The sequence below is a fragment of the Bicyclus anynana genome, chromosome 14 (genome assembly GCF_947172395.1).
Source record: "Bicyclus anynana chromosome 14, ilBicAnyn1.1, whole genome shotgun sequence".
In the NCBI taxonomy this organism is placed as follows: domain Eukaryota; kingdom Metazoa; phylum Arthropoda; class Insecta; order Lepidoptera; family Nymphalidae; genus Bicyclus; species Bicyclus anynana.
The window spans coordinates 9335190-9362698 of record NC_069096.1 but is presented as its reverse complement, the minus strand read 5'-3'; the positions used below and the strand labels follow the sequence as shown (position 1 = coordinate 9362698).

The following is a 27509-nucleotide window of genomic DNA, read 5'->3' as shown; positions in this document are numbered from 1 at the left end:
CCTTTTGACCTGCCTAATCGCAAAATCCGTTCTTAGCGGACATCTATACATATAAAGTAGGTACCTCTCTGTCAAGTCTTTGTAAGTTGTCGAGATTTTGACAGATGGACATATAATATGCACCTTATTAAAATCGTGTCATACTCGTAGATCAAATTATACATCGCAATAATTATGCAAAATATATTTCAATTTGATAGTAAATCTATCATTTGTATAAGACGTATCTTGTAATCAACGAATAATGTCGTTGCTTGTAATGATTGTATGGATGCAATCTTATTGACGTTTCTGAAACGTGTGTCAAGGTGCGCAATACAAGATTTTAGGTATTCCCGGTTACGCAGGAGCGCGGCGGTAGGGCCTCCCGCGCACCCGAAATCGCCTCAGGTGTCTTGATCAGTCTTGACATTGTGTCGTTTAGGCCGTACAGACTACTTTAGTATTTTAGTCGAGTACGAAAAATTTTATAGTTCGTACTCGCCACACCATAGATTTACGATTTGGTACAAGTACCTACCTAATAATTCTATGCGCCACACCATAGAATTTATTAATCCAAGGGGGTCTACGTCAGTGGTCTACACATTGCAAAAGATTTTAGAACCCAAAGCATTGTAAACCAGGCGAAACTTTGCATTAAAAAAAAAACAAGTAGTTACCAGAGACAATTTTCTTGTTCTTTGACTAATGACCACAGACAATCTGTCATGGCGGAGTAATCAGCTGTTAATTGCAATGCCGACGAGTAGAAATAAATTGTTTCATTTTCATCACTAATGCACAATTTTCTTCTTGTTTTTAATTTCATTTCATTTCATAGAAAGTGATTTTTCATCGAAAGTTTATTTTTAAACAGTAAAAGAATGGCGCGATCTCCCATGTCATCTGTCAGTTTTATTCATTCATCCATTAGAGTGCAGAAAAAAATGTGACTTGTTTGTTAAATTCTGTTCTATCCACTACTACGTGCTAGATGAAGATTAAATGCAACCGATTTATGTTTACTTGTAGTTTTTCGAACTCGCCGATGCCAGTGATGTGTAGTGTAATCTTATGTATACGTACGTAGCGCAGTCTTTTCTATGGCCTAACAAAATCCTTCTACAAAGAGCCAGTGCGGCGTCGTCGGTTTACGCTTTATGTTATTTTATTGGACATCGGTGGTTAGCTTATGTGTTATAGTTGGTGCAAGAGGTGTTTGTTTTTGAGTGATAGTAGCGTGTGGGGGTGGAAAATGTCGGGCCGTGTACGAAAACAGTCGGATTGCCCAGTGGGGAAGCAGGGGCCTATGAGGGCGACACTGCCGGTGTCGTCGGTGATGAAAGGCGGTGGTCTGAAGAAGAACGCCGCCAACAGTCCAACACTGTCGCCGACCAACGTGTGGCGGCGGATATCGCCCGATCACGCGCTCTCCGGACAGAGGAGCCCTGGCGCTGTCAACTACAAAGGTATTGTTTACATTCTTTGTTTATACATAATTATATTTTTTATTTAACAAATGTTATTAATGTTTTCGATTTATTTATTGCAAAAAATAAAAGAAAAGATTTAATTTGAAGGCTTGAAATGTTAATTCATTGTTATTAAATGCAAGAATAATAAAATATCAGATGTTTGTTAATGTTAATTGACTTATTTTGGATTTATCCTCATCATGGTCAGCAAATTGATATCTTGAACTCAGTTGTGAGAGCAACATAGATAGATATGAAGGGGATAGAAAAATAGAGCTTTGACCCACCATGCTGTTACAAAAAGGTTGACAATATTTCAGTGTATCATCAACTAAAGCAACAGCTTGATTGCTGAATATAACAGAACACTCTGTAATCAGGGTATGGACGTAGATTTGTTCCCTATTACTGCATTTTTATACATAACTGAGATGAGATATCTCCGTTATACACACAAAGAAAATGTCTACTTGAAAAAAAAGACATCATAATAACTATTTTTGTTCAAAAAAAATAGTTTTTTTTAGTGTAGTGACCTTGACCTTATCCCTACTATAGACTATTAAGAATAGGCTGATGTTATTAATGTGTAGCTTAGCTTGATGTTTCAAAAAATTGTAGTGAATGTTCAATTCTTACTGTAACTATTTCACACACATATTTGCCACAGGAATTCCACATATGAGGTGAATATATATTGCAAATGTAAATGTAAATGTTAGCAGATACTTATATCATATTAACTATCTGTGCTAAACATTGACCAATAATAACCTGTGTCGCACCCAAACTGTGTTTTTTGAGCAGGACGAGGTAAACTCGAAAAATATTACCACCATTAATTTATATATATTGTATAAAAAGAAATTGTTGTTCGTTAGTCTTGCTAAAACTCGAGAACGGCTGAACAGATCTATCTTATCTTGGTCTTGAAATGTCTATGGAGGTATAGGGAAGGTTTAAAAGGTAAGAAAAATTAGATTAATTGCAGAGAAAACCATAAAAGCAACCCTTTTCTTTTTCCCATAAAAATGATTAAAGAGTCAAGAAGTAAGGGTAGAGAAGAAGTGCATATAATTCAAAGCGAAGCTTGACCGGCTATGTTAGTCTATACTTATAATAAATCTGTAGAGAGGTCAATTCTGTACATGAAATATATTTCCAAAACAACTATCAGGGGGTGATAAATGATTGTCACTGATTCCAGAAATGTAATCAGTAAAAATTTTGAATTGAAATGAAACAAAAACTACTCAACGGATTTAAATGAAACTTGGCACAATTACTCCTGAGCAGGTATACTTTTCATCACTTGTAATCAATAGGAGCAGAGCAGTGAAGGATATTTATAAGGATATCTATTTTACATCAATACCAATTTTTATGCCATTCAATTACACAATTACAAGAATGAAACATCTATTCTATAGCAACAGTTTTTATAAACACGTTAGATTATTGATTCTTGATCTTTGCCAGAGGGGTAATGTCTAGCTAGGTCCCTATTTTAAATAGTCATTGGTGCTAAATTACATCACAATAAACTCGGTGGTTGGAGCTGTGTGTTATTAGAAATAGTCAGTTATAATAGCTTTATGTATTCAGATTATGTAAGCCACTGACCAAATTCATGAGTTTGCAGCAATAATGGCAGGACATCCAATAAAACTGATTGTGCATCGGTCGTGATCTGAATGATGTCATGCACATCACAACCAACACACAACCAATATCGGACCTTCTGTCATTAGCCATGCCATTTCTGCAAACTTATGAACTTATTGGATGGTCAGTGGCTGACATTAGCAGGGCCGCCACTTTGCCCACATGTAATAAAATATGTTTTCTCTCATTTATAAGCATTACTTTTTTGCAGTTCTAAATAATATGAGCTTAAAGGTAATAGATATCTGCACACATCATAATGTCTTAACAACTTTCATGATGATCAAGTTTTTAGGCTAGTGCTTGGCTGTAATCATGTTGATGGGATGCAGTGATTAAAAAATGTTCTGCTCATTAACAAAAGCATTACATACTATACACATAGCAAGGTATACAATGTGGAAACCTGTGTTATCAGAGATGCCTTATGAGATTTAAATAATGGCATGCTTGTCTAAAAACTATCTGTTCATTCATGCTTTTGCCAGACTTGTCACACAATTGTTTCTTTTTCTATAAAATGTAACAGTAACTTTTCCAGTAATATTCCCCTTTCCTCTCCAACTAATATCTAATATTATTGAACAATTACAGTAAAAGCTCCTTATTTGCGCTTCCTATATTTGCATTTTCACAAATTAAAAATTGCAACCCAGTTCCTATGTTAGTGGCTAAAGATTTCGTTATTCACGGATCTGACTGCCAAAAATGACGTAAAATTGCGCAAATTTTAAATTTTACATGCAAATATTGCCAAAATTACGAATGCAATAATGAAGTGGAGTGGACTAGTAAATGTGATGTAGTACAATGAACGTTTAAGAATGCTACTACTAAATATTATCAGTCTGAATTAAAGAAGCTTTTAAAAACTATGGAGCAAGAAAATATTATTTAAACCATTGTCTAACACTGAAAATAATAATAATTAATGGATATGGTAAGCTATATTTGTTCGTTTTATTTTGTCACTAAAGAACATTTAAAATACCATTCCATATTCACCGTTTCTGTATTTGTGGCACATTTATAGAATTTGAATAAGGAATGAGGAGTTTTTACTGTATTTCACGCCTCTGCTCATAGTTTGACGACTGAATGAGTGTGTCTCATACAAAAAAAATAATGTACAGAGTCCAATAGGCAGGTACTAAATCCAAGACTAATCAGATTTGAGTGTGCTGTTATTCTGTTGCAAATTGTAGCAATACTCAATGTGTAAAAGAATAACAAACCAATCAACAAATTAAAATTTATGATATAACTTTGATTATTTATTTTCAGGAAAAGGACGCTTTAGCTCTAATGTTATCAGACGCACAGCCTCTCTAGACACTCTTTATCATAAAGGGCAATGGCCGAGGGATTACTACCTTCACGCAGGACAGTTACAAGTTGATAAATCTACACAAGTAAGATTATTTTTGTATTTATTTTGTTATTTTAATACTGTATTTGTGTTGAACAGACACTCTATTTCAAAAATGATTTTTTGAAGTGAACTTTATAAAATTATGAAATAATTGCAGAATCAACCCATGGTTCTTTAGCTAATGCTGCCTGAGCATTCTTTCCACTTGAACGTGGTCTCATTACAAACAACAAAATCGTAACAATTTTATACTAACTTTAACTTGATTTCTTAAAATATGATGGGTCCAAAACATTGTGGATGCCAAATTAAATTCACTTCCGGAGATCAAATTGAAATCAAATATGTACTTGCGTATTGTCAATGGCAATGCATTGTTATGATACCAAGGAGCTTGTCTGATGTTCAACTATGTAGTTGGTCAAAGGAAATCATAGACTCATCCAATTTGGCCTCACTTGTTTGTTTTTTTAACAAAACATGTTTTTAAAATTTTATTTATTTTCACACAACATTCAAGATGTTAAACAATGAACTTTTACAGAACTGTAAATAGAATGTAAATGTGTAAAACATGTAATTTTATTTTGTAAATGACAACATTGTTACAGAGTTACATTGTTAAATGAAACAATATTACAAATGATCAATTTTATTACATTATAGACTGATGAGGGTGGCGGAGTATCAGGTCGGTCTTCTAGGGGCTCTGATGATGACAAACTAGATCGTTTCCTTAGGAGCCGTCTCCAAAGACCACACAAACCGTCAGCATCTGGAGATTATTCCTCACATTCAATGAGTCCTGGTTTCTGTAAGTATTCATTATTATCTATATTATCATCATCATCATCAATTGAGAAAAAATTATAATCATATCACCCGATGGACATCCACTGTAGGACATATTTTGTAGGGACTTCCAAACATCTCAATGCTGACCTGTATCCAGCGAATCTGTGCAACTCGCTTGATGTTGTCAGTCCGTCTGGTGGGGAGCCATTCGAGCACCTTGGGACCTCAGTGTCCATCAGCTCCATGAATATAATAATTAATATTTTATGTAAATGTAAATCAATGTCTCTGAACTTTTATGTACTGCAGCTACTCCTTTGACGAAGCATTGTTTACAGTTTGAAACATCATGTTTGTGTACTACATATACTTATAGTCAGATCGGGTAGGTATTTTAAACAATGTAAATAAACAAAAACATATGATTCAGGGGTGCTCAACATTTTACTAAAGCATTATTCACGAATATTGTCATGAAATAAAACTTCCTTTGATAGACAATTTTTTTTATATTTTATGTTCCTATAAACTGTTATTTATCGAACAGATAATGTTTCACTTATATTTAGGGTTCCGTGGTCAATAAAGAACCCTTATAGTTTTGTTTTTTTATTATGTATAAGCAAGCACCGCTTAGCTGTACGCTAGATTGTAAGCTATGAGGCAGCCTTTGGTAGACCGCGCTTGCCTAGAAGATGCCTATTCACTCTTGACTTGAAGATACCCATACCCATGTCCGTCTGTCCTTCTATCTGTAACTCAACTACTAATAGAAAACTGTAGCTTGACTATGAAAATTATGTACGCGATTATAGGCGTAAATTAAAAACTTGACAAGTAGTTTTTACTCGTTTTCTCGTAGTGTGGGATATTGTTAGATATACGTTTTTATGTAGAATTTGATGAGTTTGTTAAGACACTACTTTTCAATTTAGGCCTCTATTTGTAAAATATTAAGATTTAAAGTGCTAATTTAATTTCGTACTAAACTAAATAAAATTAAAAACAGTAAACGAACAACAAATAACAATAATAAACAATAACAACGAAACGAGAACAAAACGAAATAACAAAAATTATAAGGGAAGAAAATATGCACAACAAACTGGATTTAGTTAACGAATACTGTGAAGTAGGAGTATTAGTCACAGACAAAAAATAAAGTAGTGTTCTGTGCTGTGAAGTGTGAACTGTCAAATCTCAAATCTTCTTTCACTCAATACAAAATCAAAAAATTAATCATAGTTTAAGGTAATTCTGCAATAAATGAAATATTTTATTCACATTATAATAAAAGAAAACATCATTTGAATTACAACTTCTTTCTTCTTTTGATATGATAATACGATAATACGATTTATAAAATTAATTAAAGCTCTTATTTAATTTTATAAATGCATATTAATACCCATAAAAACTCAATCTTTGTTTTTCAAAATGGTTTGTGACTCATGTCTGCTTGGGGTATTTAAGGTTCTTTTTATGTCGTTTGTGTTGTATTTCTGCAAACTCTATTTAATTAACATAGAGGAGTTAGACATGGAAATGCATCGCACCCAAATGCAGCAACAAAATTGTCTGTCGTTTTTAGAGGGGGACGAGGTAAACTTACACATCGAAAAAATTTAACAAGAATAAATAATAATTATAATCTGTACACAGAATATTCAATTAATGGATCAATGTTTTGCTGTTCGTTCGTTCGTTAGAAGAATAGAATCGATTTTTCTTTTATATATTTTTTTAATTTATTATTAATTATAATTATGTTTTTGACGACCTCCGTGGCGCAGTGGTATGCGCGGTGGATTTACAAGACGGAGGTCCTGGGTTGGATTCCCGGCTGGGCCGATTGAGGTTTTCTTAATTGGTTCAGGTCTGGCTGGTAGAAGGCTTCGACCGCGAAGGCGTACCGACAAGCGATTTAGCGTTCCGGTACGATGTCGTGTAGAAACTGAAAGGGGTGTGGATTTTCATCCTCCTCCTAACAAGTTAGCCCACTTCGATCTTAGATTGCATCATCAGTTACTGACTGAACATCAGTTACTGAGTGAGACTGAAATCAAGGGCTACCATGTAAAGAATAACAAAAATAAAATAGAAATATTTTCAAATTAAACGTCACGTCATCTTTTAGTGAATTAGAAGTTGTTGACCGTTTTTCATGACATTGACTGACTGACTACTTACTACACAAACCGGAATTATTAGGGAGCTTTTTAGACGGCGAAAACGATTACAACAATGAAACATAGATACAATCGATAACACGTTAGATCGTTGGTTGTTTGACAGAGTGGTAACGTCTTGCGGGGCAGGTCTTTCTATAATTGGTCCGTGATAATTAATTTGTTGTATGTGAATCCGGACTCAAAAGGGCTAGAACCCAGAGCCGTAAAGCTTATTATTAAAAATAAAATGTATGTGAATCGAAACGAAAAGTGTCGCTTAAAAGAACCTTTTTGAGTAGTATTATTGTTGTGTAAAAAACCTAAAGTTGTGGACTATAGTAGAAATATCCATATATTCATAACAGCTACACGAAATAAAATATAAATCTATGTTAAAATTAATGTTATTTCAAATTTTGACATTCATTCATTTACACGCAAATCCATTTGCGGCCTACCGATAGGGATTATTAAGTCAAACATAATCACATTAAGCCCACCAAGCAATATTGGAGCAGGGTGATGAGGTTTAGCTCCAATGACCTGTCCCTGTGGCGCACCAATAAAAGAGATTGGCAATAATAAAAATTAGTCAATATTGTAAAATGGTGATAAGCCAAAAAATCATCCTCGCTGAGTCTGTTCTGGGCTTCTGGGACCAAGAAGCATTAGAAATCCTCGTAATTTTTAATAACAGTTTTCGACTCTACATCTCACTATAATATTATATACAGAAAAGATTTGATTGTTTGTTTGTGTTGAATAGGCTCCAAAACTACTGAACCAATTTTACGGTAGGTGTAAGATAAGGGTATGGTAGGGAAGAAGTGTACATAAGTCAAAGCGAAGCTTGACTGAATTTGCTAGTAATTAATTACATAATCTGATTTTTCGAAAGTGTGCTTAAACTAAGCTTATTTGTCAAATAAACAGAGTTTAAGTTTGACTGTGAATATTGTTTAACACCTTTGCAGGGTCTCGTTTTGGCACAGGCAGCGTGCCTCTAAGGGCAGCACGATCATCAGTAGAAGGTCTCAATCAAGAGATAGAAAAACTCGTCCTCTACCCCGCCAGTGGCACACAGACACCGCATATTGATCGGCTAAGAGATAAGGTAATATGACTTATCGTATTTATCATATACTGAAAGTTCTTAAAACAAATGTCAAGTGTAAATCTCTTTTTAGAGTTCCACAGTCCACATGTAATATATCAATCACGTCAATAAAATGGTTAATAGAAAATTAGAATAAATAAACTCCCTATGTAAAGTGAGAATGAATTTTTTCTGTGTGTGTGTTCACAATTTTTTTTGTGTAATGAAATGTGGAATTGTAATAAATATTGTGGGCACTATTTTCTGCATAATAAGGGCTTGAAATGTTCATTTAATCCAAGGAACTCTACACTGCGCGTGGCCCAACACGCACTGGGCAAGTTTCTTATCTTTATTTTTAATCATGAGTAACTCCTTAGTTAGGTTTTGGATTCAAGCTCCACCTTTGGAACATCATTGTACCCACTCACAAAGTCTATGATTAAATGGACCCCTCCATTTAGGAAAGGCAAAGGCAAAGGAACTATTTGTTAATTTTTAAAACAAAAACAAATATTATTTTTAAACATCTTTATCCATAGAGACATGAGACATGAAACTGGTCACTAGGGCCAAAGGAGTAGTCTGAAATAAAAACTTTTGAAAAACCTTCAAAACCATACGGAAATGAAAAATGTTATAAAAATCTTGTACTTTTTACAACTTTTGACAAAATAACATTGGCCAACATAGAAAATAAACTGATTTCATTATTTTCTTACTGATCCAACTTTGCAAATACATATCCACTGATTGGCATTTGTTGTCAGTTGTCTTTGCAAATGCCTGCTGTCAATATGTCAACAAAGCAGAGCCAGAATAGGAAATCAATACAATTATTATTTTAATATACGAGTTACTATGGCTGTTTTGAATTGAGCAGAATTTTATATAAAATGCTATTCCATTTTACATACTACATACATTGTTTGCAAAATGCATACAATAGAAAGCTACATTATCAGCGAGTAACATGGGTTGTATTTTATCTTCCCACGAGAACGTGAGCTACGTCGGTAATACTGGGGCGTTGCTAGTAATCTATACTAATATTATAAAGAAGAAATGTTTGTTTGTTTGCATTGAATAGGCTCTGAAACTACTGAACCCACTTTTGATTTTTTTTCATTTTTAAATTCACTTTTGAAGCTTCTGCTAAAAGTACATAATATTTTGATTGTGATCAGGTCACGCCTGAAGGTCACCGCGCGCCGCTCGCCGAGCTCCTGAGACGTTCAGTCAACACACAAACCCCGCACGACCTCTGTCACACAGCACACTCGTCAGGTATGTGGCTTTTCTTTTTTTATATGAATTTTTCAATTAATGATACAAATCTATTTACTTATAATTAATATTATTGATATAGTCTGATATCTGTATTAGAAATGACCTTCACCCACCTGTTTATTGAATGAAAAGTGTTTTATATCAATTTAGTACATTAAAAAAATATATTGCGAGTAGATTGCCTCAAACTCCTGGCCAAACTATTATTAATGATAGTAATAATAGTTTTGTAATGGCCAGGAAATATTTAGTCAATGTATTTTTAGCAAACTAAATTTGATATAAAACACTTTCATCCAATAAACAGATGGGTGAATGTCATTTTTAATACGAATCTTCTACTAATATTCAAATATAATACAATAGTATTCAAAATTATTACTAAATATCATAAGAATAAGGGTTTCAGAAACAATATAACACAATTTTTTTTTTTGTAATAAGTACAAATTTTCTATTTTCAAAAGACTTTGTTTGTATTAGTAAGGTGTACAGACAAATTAAAAGAGCGTTAAATGTTTATAAATCATCTACTATTTGTTGGTTGGTAAGAAATGGTAAATGGGTTTCTATACCACACACCTATTATAAGTATCGACATCTGCTGTTCTATTTAGTTTACACAAAGGTGTTTATATTATCAACTTACTACTACATTTGAAGCCAGACTTATTTCCTGATTTAATGTCACTTATATCAGATATAATTATTATTTACTATGTCTTAACTGTTTGCTATTTATTTCCTAATATCTATTTCATATTGTGAAGATATTAGACAAAATAGTTTGTATGAAAATTATGATTATTCATAACAATAATTTATTTTAGTAAAACTTCCCAATTTAATGCTAGCCACCCGGCATCTGATAAGTCCACATGCCATGATGTCATACACATCGCGACCAACACACACAATCAGTTTTATCGGATGTCAAAGGCAGGTGGCTTATTGGATGGTGGGTGGCTAGCATTATTGGTTAAAATAACAATATAAAGGCTATTTTTAATATCAGAAATATAAATTTTTAAATCTATTATTTTTTTACTTTTATTATCTTTATTGTGATCAAATATATGTAAAATAAATTGTGGGCATAGATCCACCATCCCGGGGCTCCCTCTCCAGTGCGGGCTCAGCAGAGCTTCTAGCGACAGGTCTTTACTCCATTCGCTTTATTATTTGTCTCTTAGGCACATTGCAGTCAAACCAATCATTTTGAAGTTTCACGCCTAACACAGTCTTTTTATAATTAGAGCAGAATTAAAAATGACCTTCACCCATCTGTTTGTGGATGAAAAGTGATTTTTATCAAAGATGATGCTCCAAAATTGTATGGAACCCAGGATCAGTCATGATGTACCCTGGTGGAAATATAAGAAAAACTAAATTTATTTTTGATATTAAAAAAATAAACAAAAATAATATTAAATTTAAATAATAAAAAAAATTATTTGGGATTATACAAATCTACGAATTTACCATTATTAATAATATTCTTTCGAAATAATATTCATTCTCTCCGAAGAAAAGCAACACTAATATGGGTAATAATGGCGGATTTATGACATTTTCAATGCACTAGTTTTTTATGATTTTTGCTGTCAATTGTCATGTCATAGTTATTCTAAGGGCGCCATCTATACTAATATTATATTATAAAGAGGTAAAGTTTGTAAGTTTGTCACATTTTTTAAATGGGGTAATCTTCGGAACTACTGGTCCGATTTTAAAAATTCTTATATATTTTATATTGGTATCATATATATTAGCCGAGTTATCACAGTTTTTGTCATACAGGTCGGACTGAAAATCCTCTTAAACAGACTTATTCGCATGCGCTGCCTTAACTATTGTGTAAAATTGAAATTAATGTATGGAGACCTTATGTATCTTTAAAAGTTCTACAAAAAAGTCCGCGACACCATATATCTATCTTCTATATATTAGCAGTTATAGTACCTTTTGTATTTTAAAAATTATTAATTTTATATACTTAGGTTTACGTCATTATTTATACAACTAAACTTTAATTCTTATTAAAATAAATTATTTAATAATCACAAGGATATTATGGAGATAAGATTTGCCCTTTACAGTATGTTAATTACTTAAGTAGTTTCGGAGATAATACAAAATTTCTAAAAGATGCAGAAATTCCGCTATATAACGCCCGGCGCTTTCATTTACGTAGTTCCCGTTCCCGTGTGAATATGGGGATCAAACATAGCCTATGACACTCGCAAATAACGTAGCTTTCTATTGGTAAAACAATTTTCCAAATCGGTCCAGTAGATCCAGAGATTACCTCCTACAACCACACGAACTTTACCTCTTTATATTATTGGCATAGAAGTCTCTATTTCTCTTGGTCATACCACCACTCTCGAAGGACTTAACCGATTTTGCTAAGGGTAGGAGTAAGGTAGAGAAGTTACAGGGTAAAGTAGGGTACGGGTAGGGAAGCGTAGGGGTAGTGTAGCGGTAGGGTAGGTTTAGGGCCGGGTTTAGGGTAGTGGTAGGGTAGGGGTAGAGGTAGGGTAGTGGTAGGGTAGAGGTACGGGTAGGATAGGCGTGAGATAGGGGTACGGGTGGGATAGGGGTAGGAAAGGGATAGGGTACAGGGAGGGTAGGGGTAGGGTGTAGGTAAGGTAGGGGTAGCTATGGGGTAGGGTGGGGGTAGGAGTAGGGGAGGGTAGGGGTAGGGTAGATGTAGGGGTTGGGTACGGTAGGGTTGGGGTAGTGGTAGGGTAGGGTAGGGGTAGTAGTAAAGTTGACATCGAAATTTACGCGGACGAAGTCGCGGGCGTCCGCTAGTCTTGATATAAATCAAAAACATGGGTTATAATTTTATTTATTTTTTATTTAATTAGATTTATTCACTTATTTAGATTTTAATAAAATTTTAAATTTTAATGATTCAGGGTACAAGAGTGAACCTGAAATGGACCATCTTTGGATTGAATTCATCATCATGGATTGTAGTCAAGGGCTAACATGTAAAAAAATCTCCTTTAGTATGTTAAAAAATATATTGCAAGTTTTTTGTCTAATAACTCTTGGTCTAAGTATCATATACTTAATAATGGTTAATTTTTGCCTAAATTATTCTTAGTCTAACCTGCACACAATATTTTTTAACATACTAACTTTGATATAAAATCCAATAAACAGATGGGTTTCTAAAAAGTGTTGGGCGTAAAACTTTATGGAATAAAACTTCATTACTAAAATTACAACAATGCAATATTATTGTATGACGCGTTTTTTAACAAGTGCAGATTAAGCTACTTTGTATTCATATGTGTTTAAGATAATTTTTACCGTTAATTTCGTTAAATCAAAATATCGTTAGATTACAATGAGTGTGTAATTCTATTTAAAATAACCAAAAAAATTATATAATATTGTAATAGTGATGTACACTAATTTTCAGTATATTTTTTATTAGTAAATATATTTTTCAAAATTAGCCAACCAATTCCTTATTGAAAGGAATGAAAAATATTAATATTTTGTGACTGTGTAAAAAATAACTTACAACTTGTTTAATCTGTACATGTCTGAGTGAAAATCTTAATTTTGTTCATGTCATCATTTTCATGAATAACAAAAAGCTATTAACGGAAATTAAGAAATCATAGTATTGGAACTGCATGCATACATTTCACAAAACTGTGTCAAATAGCACAGTGTGCTCGATTCGATCACATAGAACCCTTTGCATCTTCTGCAATCAATAGCAATGCACCAAAAAGTCCAAGCATGCAAATCTGATATCCATATTTCATAATATGTATATGTTACTGGCAATCTATATTATATTCAGTATTCAGTACAATATTAAGGCAGTGTATAGAATACCTAGTAATTATGAAATATTATATTGTTTGCTAATAATTATGCCCTGCGTTTTTAGCAGCGTAGCATTCAGGAATGTCGTAATGAAAACTGGCTTTTGAATAAAATTGGTATCCAAATCTGTTTAGTTAATTTGATGTTATAATTTTTTTATTGGAAGTGGATGTAGAAATATATAAATATAAAGCTCAGCTTGTTACGTTAGGTTAAGGTATGATTGTGTAGCTGAATCCATAATTATTTGATGCTTACATAACATGGACAAATACAGATACAAATCTATGTGTTCACTTTACACAGTCAATCCCTCCCTGTTAAATGTGAAATCCCTGGTAATTGTATATGTTAGTTACCGTTAAATTGTAAAATACGTTAGTTTTTAAAATCACTCGCGATATTGTAATCTGTCGTTATATTGTGAACTGAACATACTGATTACAATTTATAACGTGTTATTTTTCGATATTTTTATGTTCTGACCTAACCTAACCTAACTTTAGATTTGATAAAATAATACTTATAATTAACAAAAAATTATACTTATAATGGAAGAAGAGTGATTAAAATTAAGTGTTTAAAAAAATTAAGAAACGCACTGGCCACCCGATTTTCTTTCTTTTTTTTTTTTCTTTGATTTGTCCATTGTAATTTTTTACTATTTTTATTATGTTATATTTTTGTAAGTCTATGGTATTTTTTTATGGTAAACAATTTAACGGTTACATTTCGATAGATTATATTATACCGAAAAATAACACGTTAACTTGTAAATCAGTTTACAATATAATGTCAGATTATAATATCGCGAGTAAGATAATAAACTAACGTATTTTACAATTTAACGGTGACACATACATTATATAAGTCAAATAAGTAATTACACATTGCCTGAAAGCCTCAGATATTCTATACATTGTCTATGTATTGTATGGAATAACTGTATTATGCAGATTGCTAGTAACAAATTATTACATATGATGTGACACAAGTACCGAGTAGTGTTGTAGGTTTAATACATTGAATCATGAATTATTTATTGAGTGTTATAAAAAGGTTCTAGCACAATAGTAAGATACTTTAGGTGATTCAATTAGTGAACATTTTATTTTTTTTTTTCACCATGATATTATTTTATTTATTAGTTTTTTTTTAACAAAAAAATATTATTAGTTATATTTTTTAATGACCAATATTTCTTTTTACTCTCCTGATAAACGAAAATAGTAATGAACAGGTATGTCATCGGTTGGGGATTGAACCTTAGACCACTCAGATTTTGTTCCACTTCAGTAACTTGACCTGATTGAGCTATTGAGTCTTTTTAAATGATAACTTCATAAGGAAGGCTAACGTATCGCGTTACAGCTGAAGTTGGCACGTTTGACACTTGCATTTGACAGAGCAAAATTTTACGACCACAGACTATTTTAAAAAATTCTGTTGTTACTGTCAAAATGTTTTTCACACCTCTCCAACAATGGAGGATTCTTAATTAAATTCAATAATTAATAAGTTTCAATTAATTAAAATTTATTAGTTTAATTAGATTATGACGTCTGTCGATCGTCCTGAGACGGTACACTTTTTTATTAAAGGGAACTGATAGACTGAAACATACATATATTTTCGGATATGAGTCTGAACATACCTTTTACATGTCATTTTAAAATAAACAATTAGATTTTTACGTTTAATTTTACTTTTCTTTTATTTCCTCTCATTATGGTAATTATTTTAATTTAATAACAATGAATGGATTGGAGAAATTAAGGAAAAGAAGTAAAGTATTATTATTAGTTGTTTTATTTTTTGTATTGAGTATCTTTCGCTTGTTAGTATAGCAACAATTCGTTATACAAAGACAGACAGTTTTAATAATTATATGTATATAATTTTCCAGGCGGAAGTGTCTGCTCCTCACCGGATCTCGACGGCTCAAAACTTGGGACTTCACCACAAATAAACCGATTCCTAGCCCGCGAGCCTCCAGATGGTTGTGAAAAAGTGAGGAAACACAGGAATTTATTTATTTATTTACTTAAACAGTACCCGTGAAGACATTACAGTTGCCCAATTAGTCTCCCCGGGCAATAAATAAACATTATAATTTTATATAATTACTAACAAAACAGTACAGGTGAGACACAATTTACAAACTACAACAAAAATAACACAAAATAGAAAAAAAGAAAGAAAAAAAATACTAATTAAAATACAAAAACATTAATCAATAATAATAATAATAATTATCACACTAATAATATAATGGCAAAAGTGTGTGTGTGTCTCATTATTAATTTGTTTGTTGGTAAACAGTGCACATCAAGTATGGCTTTAGTATAGAATGCGTCTTCTTACTTAGTATGTTTGTACATTTGCTTAAAATTTACAAATATACTATATTACAGCCTTTCTTGATGAGTACTGTTTACCAACAAGCAAATTAAAAATGAGGGTATAAATCACTAGTCATTTCACACCTAATAATAATTTTAATTGCCTTGTTCTTATATTAATGAAATAAATTTGATTTATAAGCTTTGAACAATTAGATATGGTTAATATATTTTATAAAACAGTTTATAAACAAACCACACATAATTTAAAATAAATAAGTTATGAAATCGTTTTCTACCTTCATTTATAATTTCTTTGTTGTTAAACAGTACTCTTGATGAGTACTGTTTAACGGCTGTATATTAATTTCGCACTCACACACACACACACACAAGTCACACTTTTTTTTTTCCTCCCAGCATCACGTGCAATATATTAGTGTATAAATATATATCATTAACTATAATTTAATTATTGGTTAATGGGGATGATGGTTTAAATGTATTGTTTGCCATTGGGTAAATCAGGTCAATTTTAAGTAATCAATAAGTAAGGTTTTAACCCTTTAAATCTATGTAGTTCCACATTAAGTAGCTTCTACGAAACTGCTTTATTATTAGCATTCTCTTAATTTATATATCTTCGTCATCAACCCATATTCGGCTCACTGCTGAGCTCGAGTCTCCTCTCAGTATGAGAGGGGTAAGGCCAATAATGACCACCACGCTGGCCCAATGCGGATTGGCAGACTTCACAAACGCAGAGAATTAAGATAATTCTCTGGTATGCAGATTTCCTCACGATGTTTTCCTTCACCGATTGAGACACGTGATATTTAATTTCTTAAAATGCACACAACTGAAAAGTTGGAGGTGCATGCTCCGGACCGGATTCGAACCCACACCCTCCGGAAACGGAGGCAGAGGTCATATCCACTGGGCTATCAATTTATATATGTCACCGTAAAATTGTAAATACCGTTAGATTATAATATATCTCGGGAGATTGTGATCTGTCGATAGAGTGAGCCACAACGTATGCCTAAAGTTCGGTAGATTGTAAGGATTTTCTAAAAAAAATAATGAACTATTTAACCTAACCTTGTACCTAAAATATACCTAACCTAACCTTGGTTTCTGAGCCACTCAACTTCCGGTTCTGACCATTATGTGTGAACTCTTGTTCACAACATATCGACAGTTCACAATCTCGGAAGATCGATTATAAACTAACAGTTTTATAATTTTACGGAGACATGTACAATTTAAAGAACTATCATCATACATATATATTTGTTTTAAAGAATATATGTGTCATATCTTTCCAATACGACCAATATTCCCAGTCCCCTTCAACTAGTCGGGAAAGACTGTATTAGGAGTGGGTACAACAATACACCAACGGAACGGGGATCGAACCACCACCCCTCGGTGATGAGTCCGACCCCTCTTACCGTTGAGCTCTAACAGTGGAATTCGAAGACGTTGCAGGGGCACCCCCAAGGGACCATTCACAAGCTGAGTGTCGAATTCTCAAACACATAGAGTTTAAATTCGACACTCAGCGGGTGAACGATATCCTGGGGGCACCCCCAGAACGTCTATGAATTTCACTGTAAGTTGTCGCTAAATATTGTCCCCTTGTTGCATACCAGGTAAACCTGAAAGCGGGCGACGGCGCGTACGTGGAGCCGATGGTGATGAAGCCGACGGTGCCCGCGTTCACCTTGCGGCCGTCGCTAGGCTCCGCCTTCCAGCCGCTGCAGCCCGCGCCCGCCTCGCCGCACGCACCGCACGCGCCGCACGGCTCGCCGCACGCGCCGCACGCGCTGCCGCACCCCGCGCCGCACGCTTCGCCGCACTGACGAGACGAGCGCCGGGGGGCCGATGTCACTCGACGACGCAATAGGGTATTTGACATTTTCCTACAATGTTTCAGGTGTTAAGTTTGTTGCGTTCGCAACCTTTTGTTAGTCGTCGCGAAAGTTGAATTTGTAGTTATGTACAAAATTAAATGATGCGATAAAACGACTACAATTCAACTATCGAGACGCGTTAAGCCCCCATTTTTTATAATAATTATCCCTAAGTTACCTACACACCGCGACAGTTGAAAATTTTGAAGCTTGTTGGCAATGAACGTATGTTAAATGGCATGAATAAAATACGTTACAGTTGTACAATTTTTATATTTGTTAGTAAAAACAACTTATTGCGAACTAATAACGATGCAGTAGCCCTCGCACGAGAGTTTTTTTAACGGACGTTAAAAAGGCGTTGAAATTTAGTATGAAGTTTAATGAAGATCTATTTCCAACGCCCAAAATTGAAAATGCAACACTGCTCGAAAAAAAGCGTCGTGTTTTAAAATATGCTGTCGTGTGAACATATACTTGCCAATGCATTTGTTGTATTTGAACGCTTTTTTAACGTCCGTTATAAAACTCTCGTGCGAATGAAGGCTTAGAGCCGGTACCCAAAGGTCGCACCGGATTTTAATCTGATGTCCCAGAAGCTTAGCGGTTTTTATTTTATTGACGGCCTTCGTGGCGCAGTGGGTTTACAAGTGGTTCTGGGTTCGATCCCCGGCTGGGCCAATTGAGATTTTTTTAATTGGTCCAGGTCTGGCTGGTGGGTGGCTTCGGCCGTGGCTAGTTACCACCCTACCGGCAAAAACGTACCACCAAACGATTTAGCGTTCCGGTACGATGTCGTGTAGAAACCGAGAGTTGTGTGGATTTTCATCCTCCTCCTAACAAGTTAGCCAGCTTCCGTCTTAGACTGCATTATTTACCATCAGCTGAGTTTGTAGGCCTAATTTGTAAAAAATAAAAAAAAACATGTAAAATTTTGTGCCATTAGAATGTCCGATTAAAATTTATAATATCATCAAGGCAAGACAGCGGTGCCTGCAACGCGAGCGGATGTTGGTAGTGAAAAAAATAACAAAATATGGTTATTTGTTCGACTTGACGGTCTCTTGGAAGAAAGAAAGTTTAATATTTTGTAGCCTGACTCAGGAAACGAACCCACGTCCTCATGATTCCAAGCTATGATTAGCTAAGACAAAATGGGTTATTCAATGACTGAAATATCGCTGAAAATAATATATTAAAATAAAAAAACATACATAAAGCCGAACGTAGAACCTCCTCGTTTTTGGATGTCGGTTAAAAATACATAAAGCCGATCATAGAACCTCCTCGTATGCGCGGGTACATCGGCGTGACTTATAAAAGTTGTAAAACTGTAAAGTAAACAGCTTGCAAGTTGAACTCTGCGCAGTAACACATTTTTGGGTGTTAGTCAACGATATTTTATACAATAGATATGTTACGTGCGTACAAATCACCGCAAAAAGTGATCAGAATTTAGCTACTCCACTGAACGCATAAATGCATAATTTTGTGATAACTTACGTTATATACTTATACATACGTATATAATATATAACCCCTCTCATTCGGAGAGTGGTTGTTAATGAAATTATGATGAATTCTGCTAAGTAACTTTCGTTGTTTACTATGAGACTATATGAAATTACGCCAAACTGGGTGACTTTATTCGTTTAGCATTTGTGCACCCAGTGGACCAGCTGAACAGCTGAACCAGTTGGAACCTCTTGTATATACGTAACATATCTTATAGTATAAAATCATTAACCTGCGCAAACAATTGTCTTTTGGTTCAACTTGCCGGGGTTTATACTTCGCCAATACAAATACATCACGCCCAACTTTCGCGGTGCGTACATTTTTAATTTTAGACATTAATTTTAGCCATTGTACTTCATTTGGTCCCGTATTTTTGAAAATGTCAAATACCCTATTGTAATATAAAAGTCGGCAGACATTGAATATTGGTCACACTGGACCCATAAACATCACATTTCACCCCCGATTTGTAATCAAAAAGGAAATCAAACAAAGATTGGACACAAAATTTATGTACAGACAACAATCCATCCACTTTTATAATAGACACAAAATACATTTCACTATATCGTATATCATAAAATATCTGTATTACATGTACGTATGTATATCTATAAATATATAGATGAATGTGTTGGGACATTGAAAAGCTCTGAGTTTATTTGGAAACAAACAATTGAAACTTTTGTGAAAACCAACTTATATTGAATATTCATTCGGTTTCATTGGGTATCTCAAATGTAATCTATGCAACAGTGAAAACAAAACTCTTTTTTTCCATTGATTAATAGTCTAATCTAGTACCATACTCGTGTATTCTTACGAATAAGGAAATTAGTAATGAAGATTCTTTTATGTGTTGTATTCCAACAACCTCTAATAATAACGCCAATGCTCCTTTCTATTGCCTTTTGAGATTTTGTTTCCTCTACCACTTACATATTGTCGAGTCAAGAGTTGAATAGGCACCTTAAACCTAAATATGAAAGTGTGTTTAACCATAGGCTACATCCATTGACCTCATAAAATAAAAAGACGCACAATAATGTAGAAAATTTCACTTAAAAACTCCCCAATTTTGCTTTGACTTATTGGTAAAGAAAATTATACCTGAAGGCCTTTAAATATATCCAATATTTAATAAAATCCCAAATTCAGAGCTAATTCAACCCTCAATTCAAGTAGTCACATTTGCTAATTCAACCTTAGAATTAGCAAATGCGACTACTTGTATTAAGTGCCAAGAAGTTGTGTTTGGCACTCATTGAGTGGGGACGTTTTTTGGTCGCTGATTGTGCATTCACTTTTTACTAGGACATCGATGGCTACATCTTGTAAATCATCATATCAGCCGATGGACGTCCACTGCAAGACATAGGCCTATTATAGTGACTTTTCAAACATCACGATTCTGAGCCTGCATCCAGCAAATCCCTGCGACTAGCTTGATGTCGTCAGTCCTGGTGGGGGGTCGACAAACACTGCGATTTCTAGTGCGGGGTCGCCACTTCAGTACCTTGGAACTCCCTAACGTTCATCGGCTCTTTGAACTATATGCCCAGCCCATTGCCTTTAGGTTCGCGACTCGTTGAGCTAGATCGGTGACTTTGATTCTTCTGCGGATCTCGTAATTTCTGATTCGATTACACTTTATCAAAATTAAATGCTTGTATTTAACTTCACTATAAAATATATTCAAAATGAACTTTTTAAAGAAAACTGTTACAATAATATTGTTTTTTTACTCGACTGAGCGTGTTAGGAGCGTTGACGTGAGATATAGTTGAGGCTAAATATGGTATTTGTTATTACATATTTTATTATCTTGCCAAATTGTCTATGACACCACTTCTTGTACATTTCTTTATTCGTAGGTTATACCCAGTATTAATTGATTTGGTCTATAACAGCTGAGAGTTCGTGTACGAATATTCTGTTGCTTATACTACCTTGTAAATTGACTTTTGCAAATGTAAGCCCTTGCTATTAAGTCAACAGTATACATTACTACCACTTTTATAACTTACATAGACAATTACGTTTTTTTGTTATTATGATGGTTCAAAGATGGCTTTAATGACCTATTACCCTTAATTGCACACAGAAACGATTGCAAACACCAGTTAAACACACTGACTTTAATTGATATTAATGTCAAAAGATTTAAAATCCATTTACAAGCTAGTTATAAAAGTGATATTAATGTATAATATGTCTAGTTATCATATAACGGATTATTTTGAATCACATCTCGATTACCACATAAAGAAAGAGAGAATATTAAATACAATGTCTAATATTTATCATAAGATATATGTGAATTATTTTTATCTGGCACCATAATACATTCTTACTCTGTGCTTGTGTTGTCTATGAATTTCACGGACAGTGTGTTGATGTTTTAAACTAAAGAGTTGTTCCTCGACGCAATGAACCCTCAGTTTATACACACAAACACATTTTGGTCTATCATTTCAACACTACATTCAAAATAAACAGACTTCCGGAAAAGATTGACTTTTTTGTGGCCTATCTTAAACAATACAAGCATATTTGTTGAATGTGTTGACTTGCCAGTTAGATATAGTTGTATATATACAACTTAAATCAATCTGGATAATTGTAGAAGTGTAATTAATAAGCTATATATTGATGAAAAAATTGCACAAATATAGCATTGAACAAAAACATGAATATTTCTCAGAGAACCTTTAAAAGTTAGTTAGTAAAGCATAATGAATAAATAATAAATGTTTGTTTTTAACTCAAACGAGGCGGATACCTTTTTTGATAGTGAATTTCAAAATTTTATAGAATTTATGAGAGTATAAAAGAAAAAATACATACTATGTTCAATGTTCATAGTATAAAAAATTAAATTGTATCCAAGTATCTGTACTTTGAATATAACCATAAATTAAATTAAATGTTTTCGTTAGATATAACTTTAGTGGTACTTCGCAACATTTGCGAGTAATTTTAGTAAATTAAATTTAACCCCATATTATGTACATTTTCATCAACATAATAAATATGTAATTTGTGGAAAAGATCGATGTTAAAGAAAGTTAATTGTTCTCAAATCTCATAGAACTACCAAAATTTTAAACAGTAGTGACAATAATGAATTGTATTTGTAAGTAAAAGTTTGTGTAGTTTCAAAATAATGAAATCATGCTTGATAATTTTCGTGGTCACTTATATGAATGAATAGTATTTTTATTTACAGATAAACCAAAGTAAAAAGTAACCCGCAATAAATAAATTTCGCATCGTGACATTTTGTATTCAGATTTCTTTTAATGTGAGATGGATACGAACTATATCAATGAAACTTGAATATATGTGAGATTTACTTACAAAAATCTCATGTTAAACTTTACATGCTATTTAAATTATGTGCTTGGCGTTTTTTTTTTTCATTTTATGTATTGAAATTAGAACTTATTTTGATGATATCTATATCTTAACTGAATAATCTACATGCATTTGTTTATTAGGAACAAAGTTATTTTATTTAAATGTACAATAAATTTAATTATAAGTGAAGTTTCATGTGATTACAAATATCTATCTTGCTGAAGCACATTATTTAAATTGTAGTGTTAATATACATATTTTGTGTATATATTTTAAACTGAAATGAGGCATTTTACTAAACACTGCTATATAACATAATATTACGAATGTTATATAGCAGTGTTTACAAAAATGGATGTGTTATGGAAAATTTCAATGATATGTTACCTAAAAACTACAAATAGACACGGATAGACTGGATTACAAATTTGATCTCAAATATCGTTTAAATCTTGTACATAAACTCATATACACATTTGTATAATAATAGTATCTCCGAGTATTAAATATTTGTTTTTTTTTACATTCAATTTGTAAAGTTTGCTGAATGGAATCCGAATGTAATTTTTTTTTTATATTTGGTGATAAATAAACTTGGACCAAAATTCTCAAGGGCTAGAGTATCCGAGATAGTGATGAAAGCCGTGGACTCGTGGTACGCTGTTTTTCTAATGAAGATAGCTTTAAATTAAAAGGGATTTGACAAGAAAACGTGGAAGATGATAGACTGATTTTTTAAATCTTTACTCATGCTTTGGTACAGGTATCTTGACAATGATTATATAATAAATATAAATATATATATATTATATATACTCGAGAGCATGCGCGCCATTTTCTTTCACGCTTGGTGTTAGGCGTATTACACACACGCGGGCTGGTAATAACACGAATAATATTGCCAGTGTGTAAACGTGTGTAGCACGCCTAAGTGTGAACATATGCCAACAAATATATTACCACGCGATATGTAATAAATAAATGAAAGTTTTGCTTGTACATTAAGAGTATATATACAGTACAGAGAGTTGTTTACATTTTGTTGAGAAATGCGTCGGTCAGGTATCTGTACTGGGTGCAACACAACGGACAGACACGGTACTCGTTTTATATCATTGGATAGGAAAGTATGGACCATGCCAATTGGATCTCTCATTTTGGCCAAAACGCATTTCTATCATCGAGACTGATAATGTAGAATGTTGAAAACATAGTTAGATCTGTTCTATTATTTTTTAAAGTTTTGTAAATTTCGACGGCGAAGTATATAATTATATATTTTTGGGACGGCTCACCTTTGGAATATAGAGTATTTTAAATCTTGTCATTGCTCAAATCAAAATTTTTATTAGGAGCCACACTTATGATATAATATGCCGAATTTGATGTGTAAAAACATTGTGATTGTAATATCGAGTTGCTGATATCTATAATATGTGTATTATAATTTTGTATAATTATGTGTACGGATTATTATTTAACAAATGAATGTGATATATAAGTGAATATAGGTCGTAGCTTGACAACCTGGGTTACTGCGACGCTGACGTGTATCTAATATACACCGTGCTAGTTTTACTGTCTGTAAGCCGCCCGACAGTTATTAGTCCAATACAAGAAACCCCTTAACAATATTAAAAATGACCTCAAGCTAATTCACAACCTAGCGAAAAAAAAAACAATTTATTAATGAAAAAATTTATTTATACCTTATGTTTATATGGACATTAAACATCCTGTAAAATTCTGTTTCGTAAGTATGAAGTCATTGAACTTTGACCTAGTAAGTGAATGACCTCAAAGGGACCTACGAGCCGCATAACGGCATCGCGACGGATAGGTAGGTGTTTGAAAATACAGGATGTTTTAAAATAATCGATTTTTGAACGTTGGTGACAATCGTAACTCCTTGAATTATACTTTGTTTTTTTTATAGGACGAAGTTATATCGGTTTTAGACGAAGGAAACTTCACGGTGTATTTGTAGTGCGACACAAAGCAGGCAGTGGCCGAGTGTTGTGAAGTGTTACCGAAGGTGCTGCGGAGTGATTTAGTGTAAGGTGGTGGAGGTTTGAGCTGGCTTGTGTCAAGGGAGGGCGTTGAATATCTTTTGGACTCGAGGTAACTTGATGGCAGTTTTTTTTTTTTGATTATATTAATATGTGTACGTGACGATCGATAAGAATTTTGACTGTGTACAAATAATTTCATATAATATGTATATATATTTTTTTTATTTCATGTATGTAGATACCTACATTAAAAATTTATTCGGTAGTATTATATGAAACCAATAAAACTCATCTATGATTTCACAATCATTAGTGGTAAATATTGTAATGATATAATAGTAATATACGCTGCGCAAAAAAAAAACTAATGAAATTCATTTAAATATGGAAATACAAAGCCGAGCCAGTATTTAAAAACCGGATTACTGTGTAGATTTCTCTCATAAGTGCAATATCTAGCTGTAATGTTGACAAATATTCTAGCGAACCGTATGTATGTCGTAAATCTGTGAGTTTATTTCGTCTCCTCCGAACGAACTGTTTATTTTGGTTGCACACATATATACGTTGCGCACACGTACACGCTTTTTGTCTTTGACATCACAATCTCTGGTTAAGGAATACTCTAAGCAGTTGAACTAAATATTTATCAAGAGAAAGTATACCTACTTAATTGAAGGAAATTATTTTTGTTAAATGTGATTTATCTGTCTATGAATTACGTCACGATTTTTATGATTTTTACTTATCAATTATTAACCAAGATATTTTTTATCCAATCATAAAGCATAATAGTTGGCATCCAAATAAAGAATCTTTGCATGTCTAATAATCATGATTATGTCAAACAACAATGTAAATGTAATCAGCATCTTTTTTTTTGTCCAATCGCGATGCACCCTGTTTACGATCAAACATTTACAAATTGTCTAGCAGCACTTGTTTAAGATATTTTTGATAAGAATTTTTCGCTATTTTCGCTATAAATAAAATTAAAAATTGGGATCCTTATTTTCATGACATCCCATACTTTGTCATACTTCGTCAATTCGTTCATTAACTTGTGACGTAATTTATAGATGGCCCTTAGGTAGACGTAATTAAATATTACGTATAAACATTCTCTGAATTATTTGCGACTTAGTTTTACTTCTGGTATAGACGGTGCGCTATCGACTGAGTCGCGAGTCGAAATTATGGCCCGACAACTCAGTTGATAACACGTCTATAAAGTCGGTAACAGAGCGTGTACGTTTGCGTAGCGCCGTAAACAATTGTACAGTTTTTGTAATGATCGTAAGCTTTATATTCGCATCGCTTCCTGTTAGCTTCCGTGATGTTGATAGACACCCTGTGGTACCCCGAAACATATGCTTTATAGGCCGTACAGACTAATATAGTATTTTAGTCGAGTACGAACAATTTTTGGGCGGTATATCCAAAAATTGTTCGTACTCGACTAAAATACTAAAGTAGTCCGAACTAGGCCTTAGTGACGTACGACTTCGATTTATTAGATTTATGTCACAGGTCCAGGTTGTACTTTAGGATTTATCTTTCCCTATGTCGTTACCTAATTTAAGATTTAGTAAATTTAGGTGACCCTAAACGTTAGCTGTTAATAAATGTGTGCTATACAACGGTACCCTTGCCGATTAATTTTATGTAAGAGCTTTCTGCATAGAGTTGTTTCCATATCCCATTATAATATACGTAGGTATGTCATGTTGTAAGAGCCTAATAGAATGAGCAATGTTTTTTAACCTAGTTCCATACCCAGCAATTGGTCTCCTATTAAAACAATGAAGGTACAATACCCAAGTATAACTGGGTGATATTACGAGAAAATAGTTTACTTTTTACATTCTTCGAATAATTATGTAAATCATATTCGCAAATGAAACAACTTTGTGTAGAATTATTAATGTTTTTTAAAGTACATAAAGATATTTTTGTATGTTCAGGGTAGGCGTCGTGCGAGATGATGATGTAACATAAAAAAAAAATAAAAATTGCTAGAACCTTAGATTTGATAGTTCTTTTTTATAGATGGTTAATATTATTTTAAAGTTTGCTTTTAGATGATTAATAAGTTTCTAATTTTTATTACGATATTAGATTAAATACTAACATAAAACTAAACCAAAAGTGCCCATTGAGATAAGTTTATAAACGAGCAAGCCTTTTGTTCAGCATTTTGTTAAAGTATAAATGTTTAGGCGACTTTAAAAAATTAGTAATTAAGGAAATTATGCGAGGATTGTTGAGTTTTAGTTTTCTAAAATTGTTGAGGTTTATTGAAAAAAAATTCTTTTATTTTTTTACACACAATGTTCAACAGAAGGCTTGTTTATAGGAGGCATTAATAATTAACATCAATAATAATAGTATCGATTTTAAGTAATGATAAGAATGGTTTTATTATAGTTTTGTTTCAAAGAAGAAATTCTAATTACTATTTGTGTTTCCAATATTTTATCACTTTTACCTGTTTTCATTGTAATGTATCTTGCTGTATTGCAGACATATCCAATATACAGACTGATTTAAAATACTTGTTTTTTATTTTTTATATTCCTCTAGTAACTTTTGACTACAACTTCGCTCAAGTGATAACACTTCAAGTAATACCAGTAATAGTCCAGTCGTTTTAGGTTTTA

The 27509-nt window shown here is 33.2% G+C and overlaps 1 protein-coding gene across 1 annotated transcript; it reads left to right on the top strand.

Moving 5' to 3' along the window:
* Positions 1-695: 695 nt before the first annotated feature.
* LOC112046355 (glucocorticoid-induced transcript 1 protein-like) lies at positions 696-27401 on the top strand. The gene is made up of 7 exons (XM_052885295.1): positions 696-1451; positions 4407-4534; positions 5161-5308; positions 8435-8574; positions 9744-9843; positions 15608-15711; positions 17699-27401. The coding sequence occupies exons 1-7, from the start codon at positions 1175-1177 to the stop codon at positions 17906-17908; spliced, it is 1107 nt and encodes a 368-aa protein (XP_052741255.1). The 5' UTR covers positions 696-1174; the 3' UTR covers positions 17909-27401.
* The last annotated feature ends 108 nt before the right edge of the window (positions 27402-27509 follow it).

Excerpts from the sequence above, each read along its gene's own strand:
- LOC112046355 (XM_052885295.1), top strand. The coding sequence starts at position 1,175 with ATGTGTTATAGTTGGTGCAAGAGGTGTTTGTTTTTGAGTGATAGTAGC. Across the intron at positions 1,452-4,406 it reads TGGCGCTGTCAACTACAAAG|GAAAAGGACGCTTTAGCTCT; the intron begins GTATTGTTTACA and ends ATTTATTTTCAG. Across the intron at positions 9,844-15,607 it reads TCACACAGCACACTCGTCAG|GCGGAAGTGTCTGCTCCTCA; the intron begins GTATGTGGCTTT and ends ATAATTTTCCAG.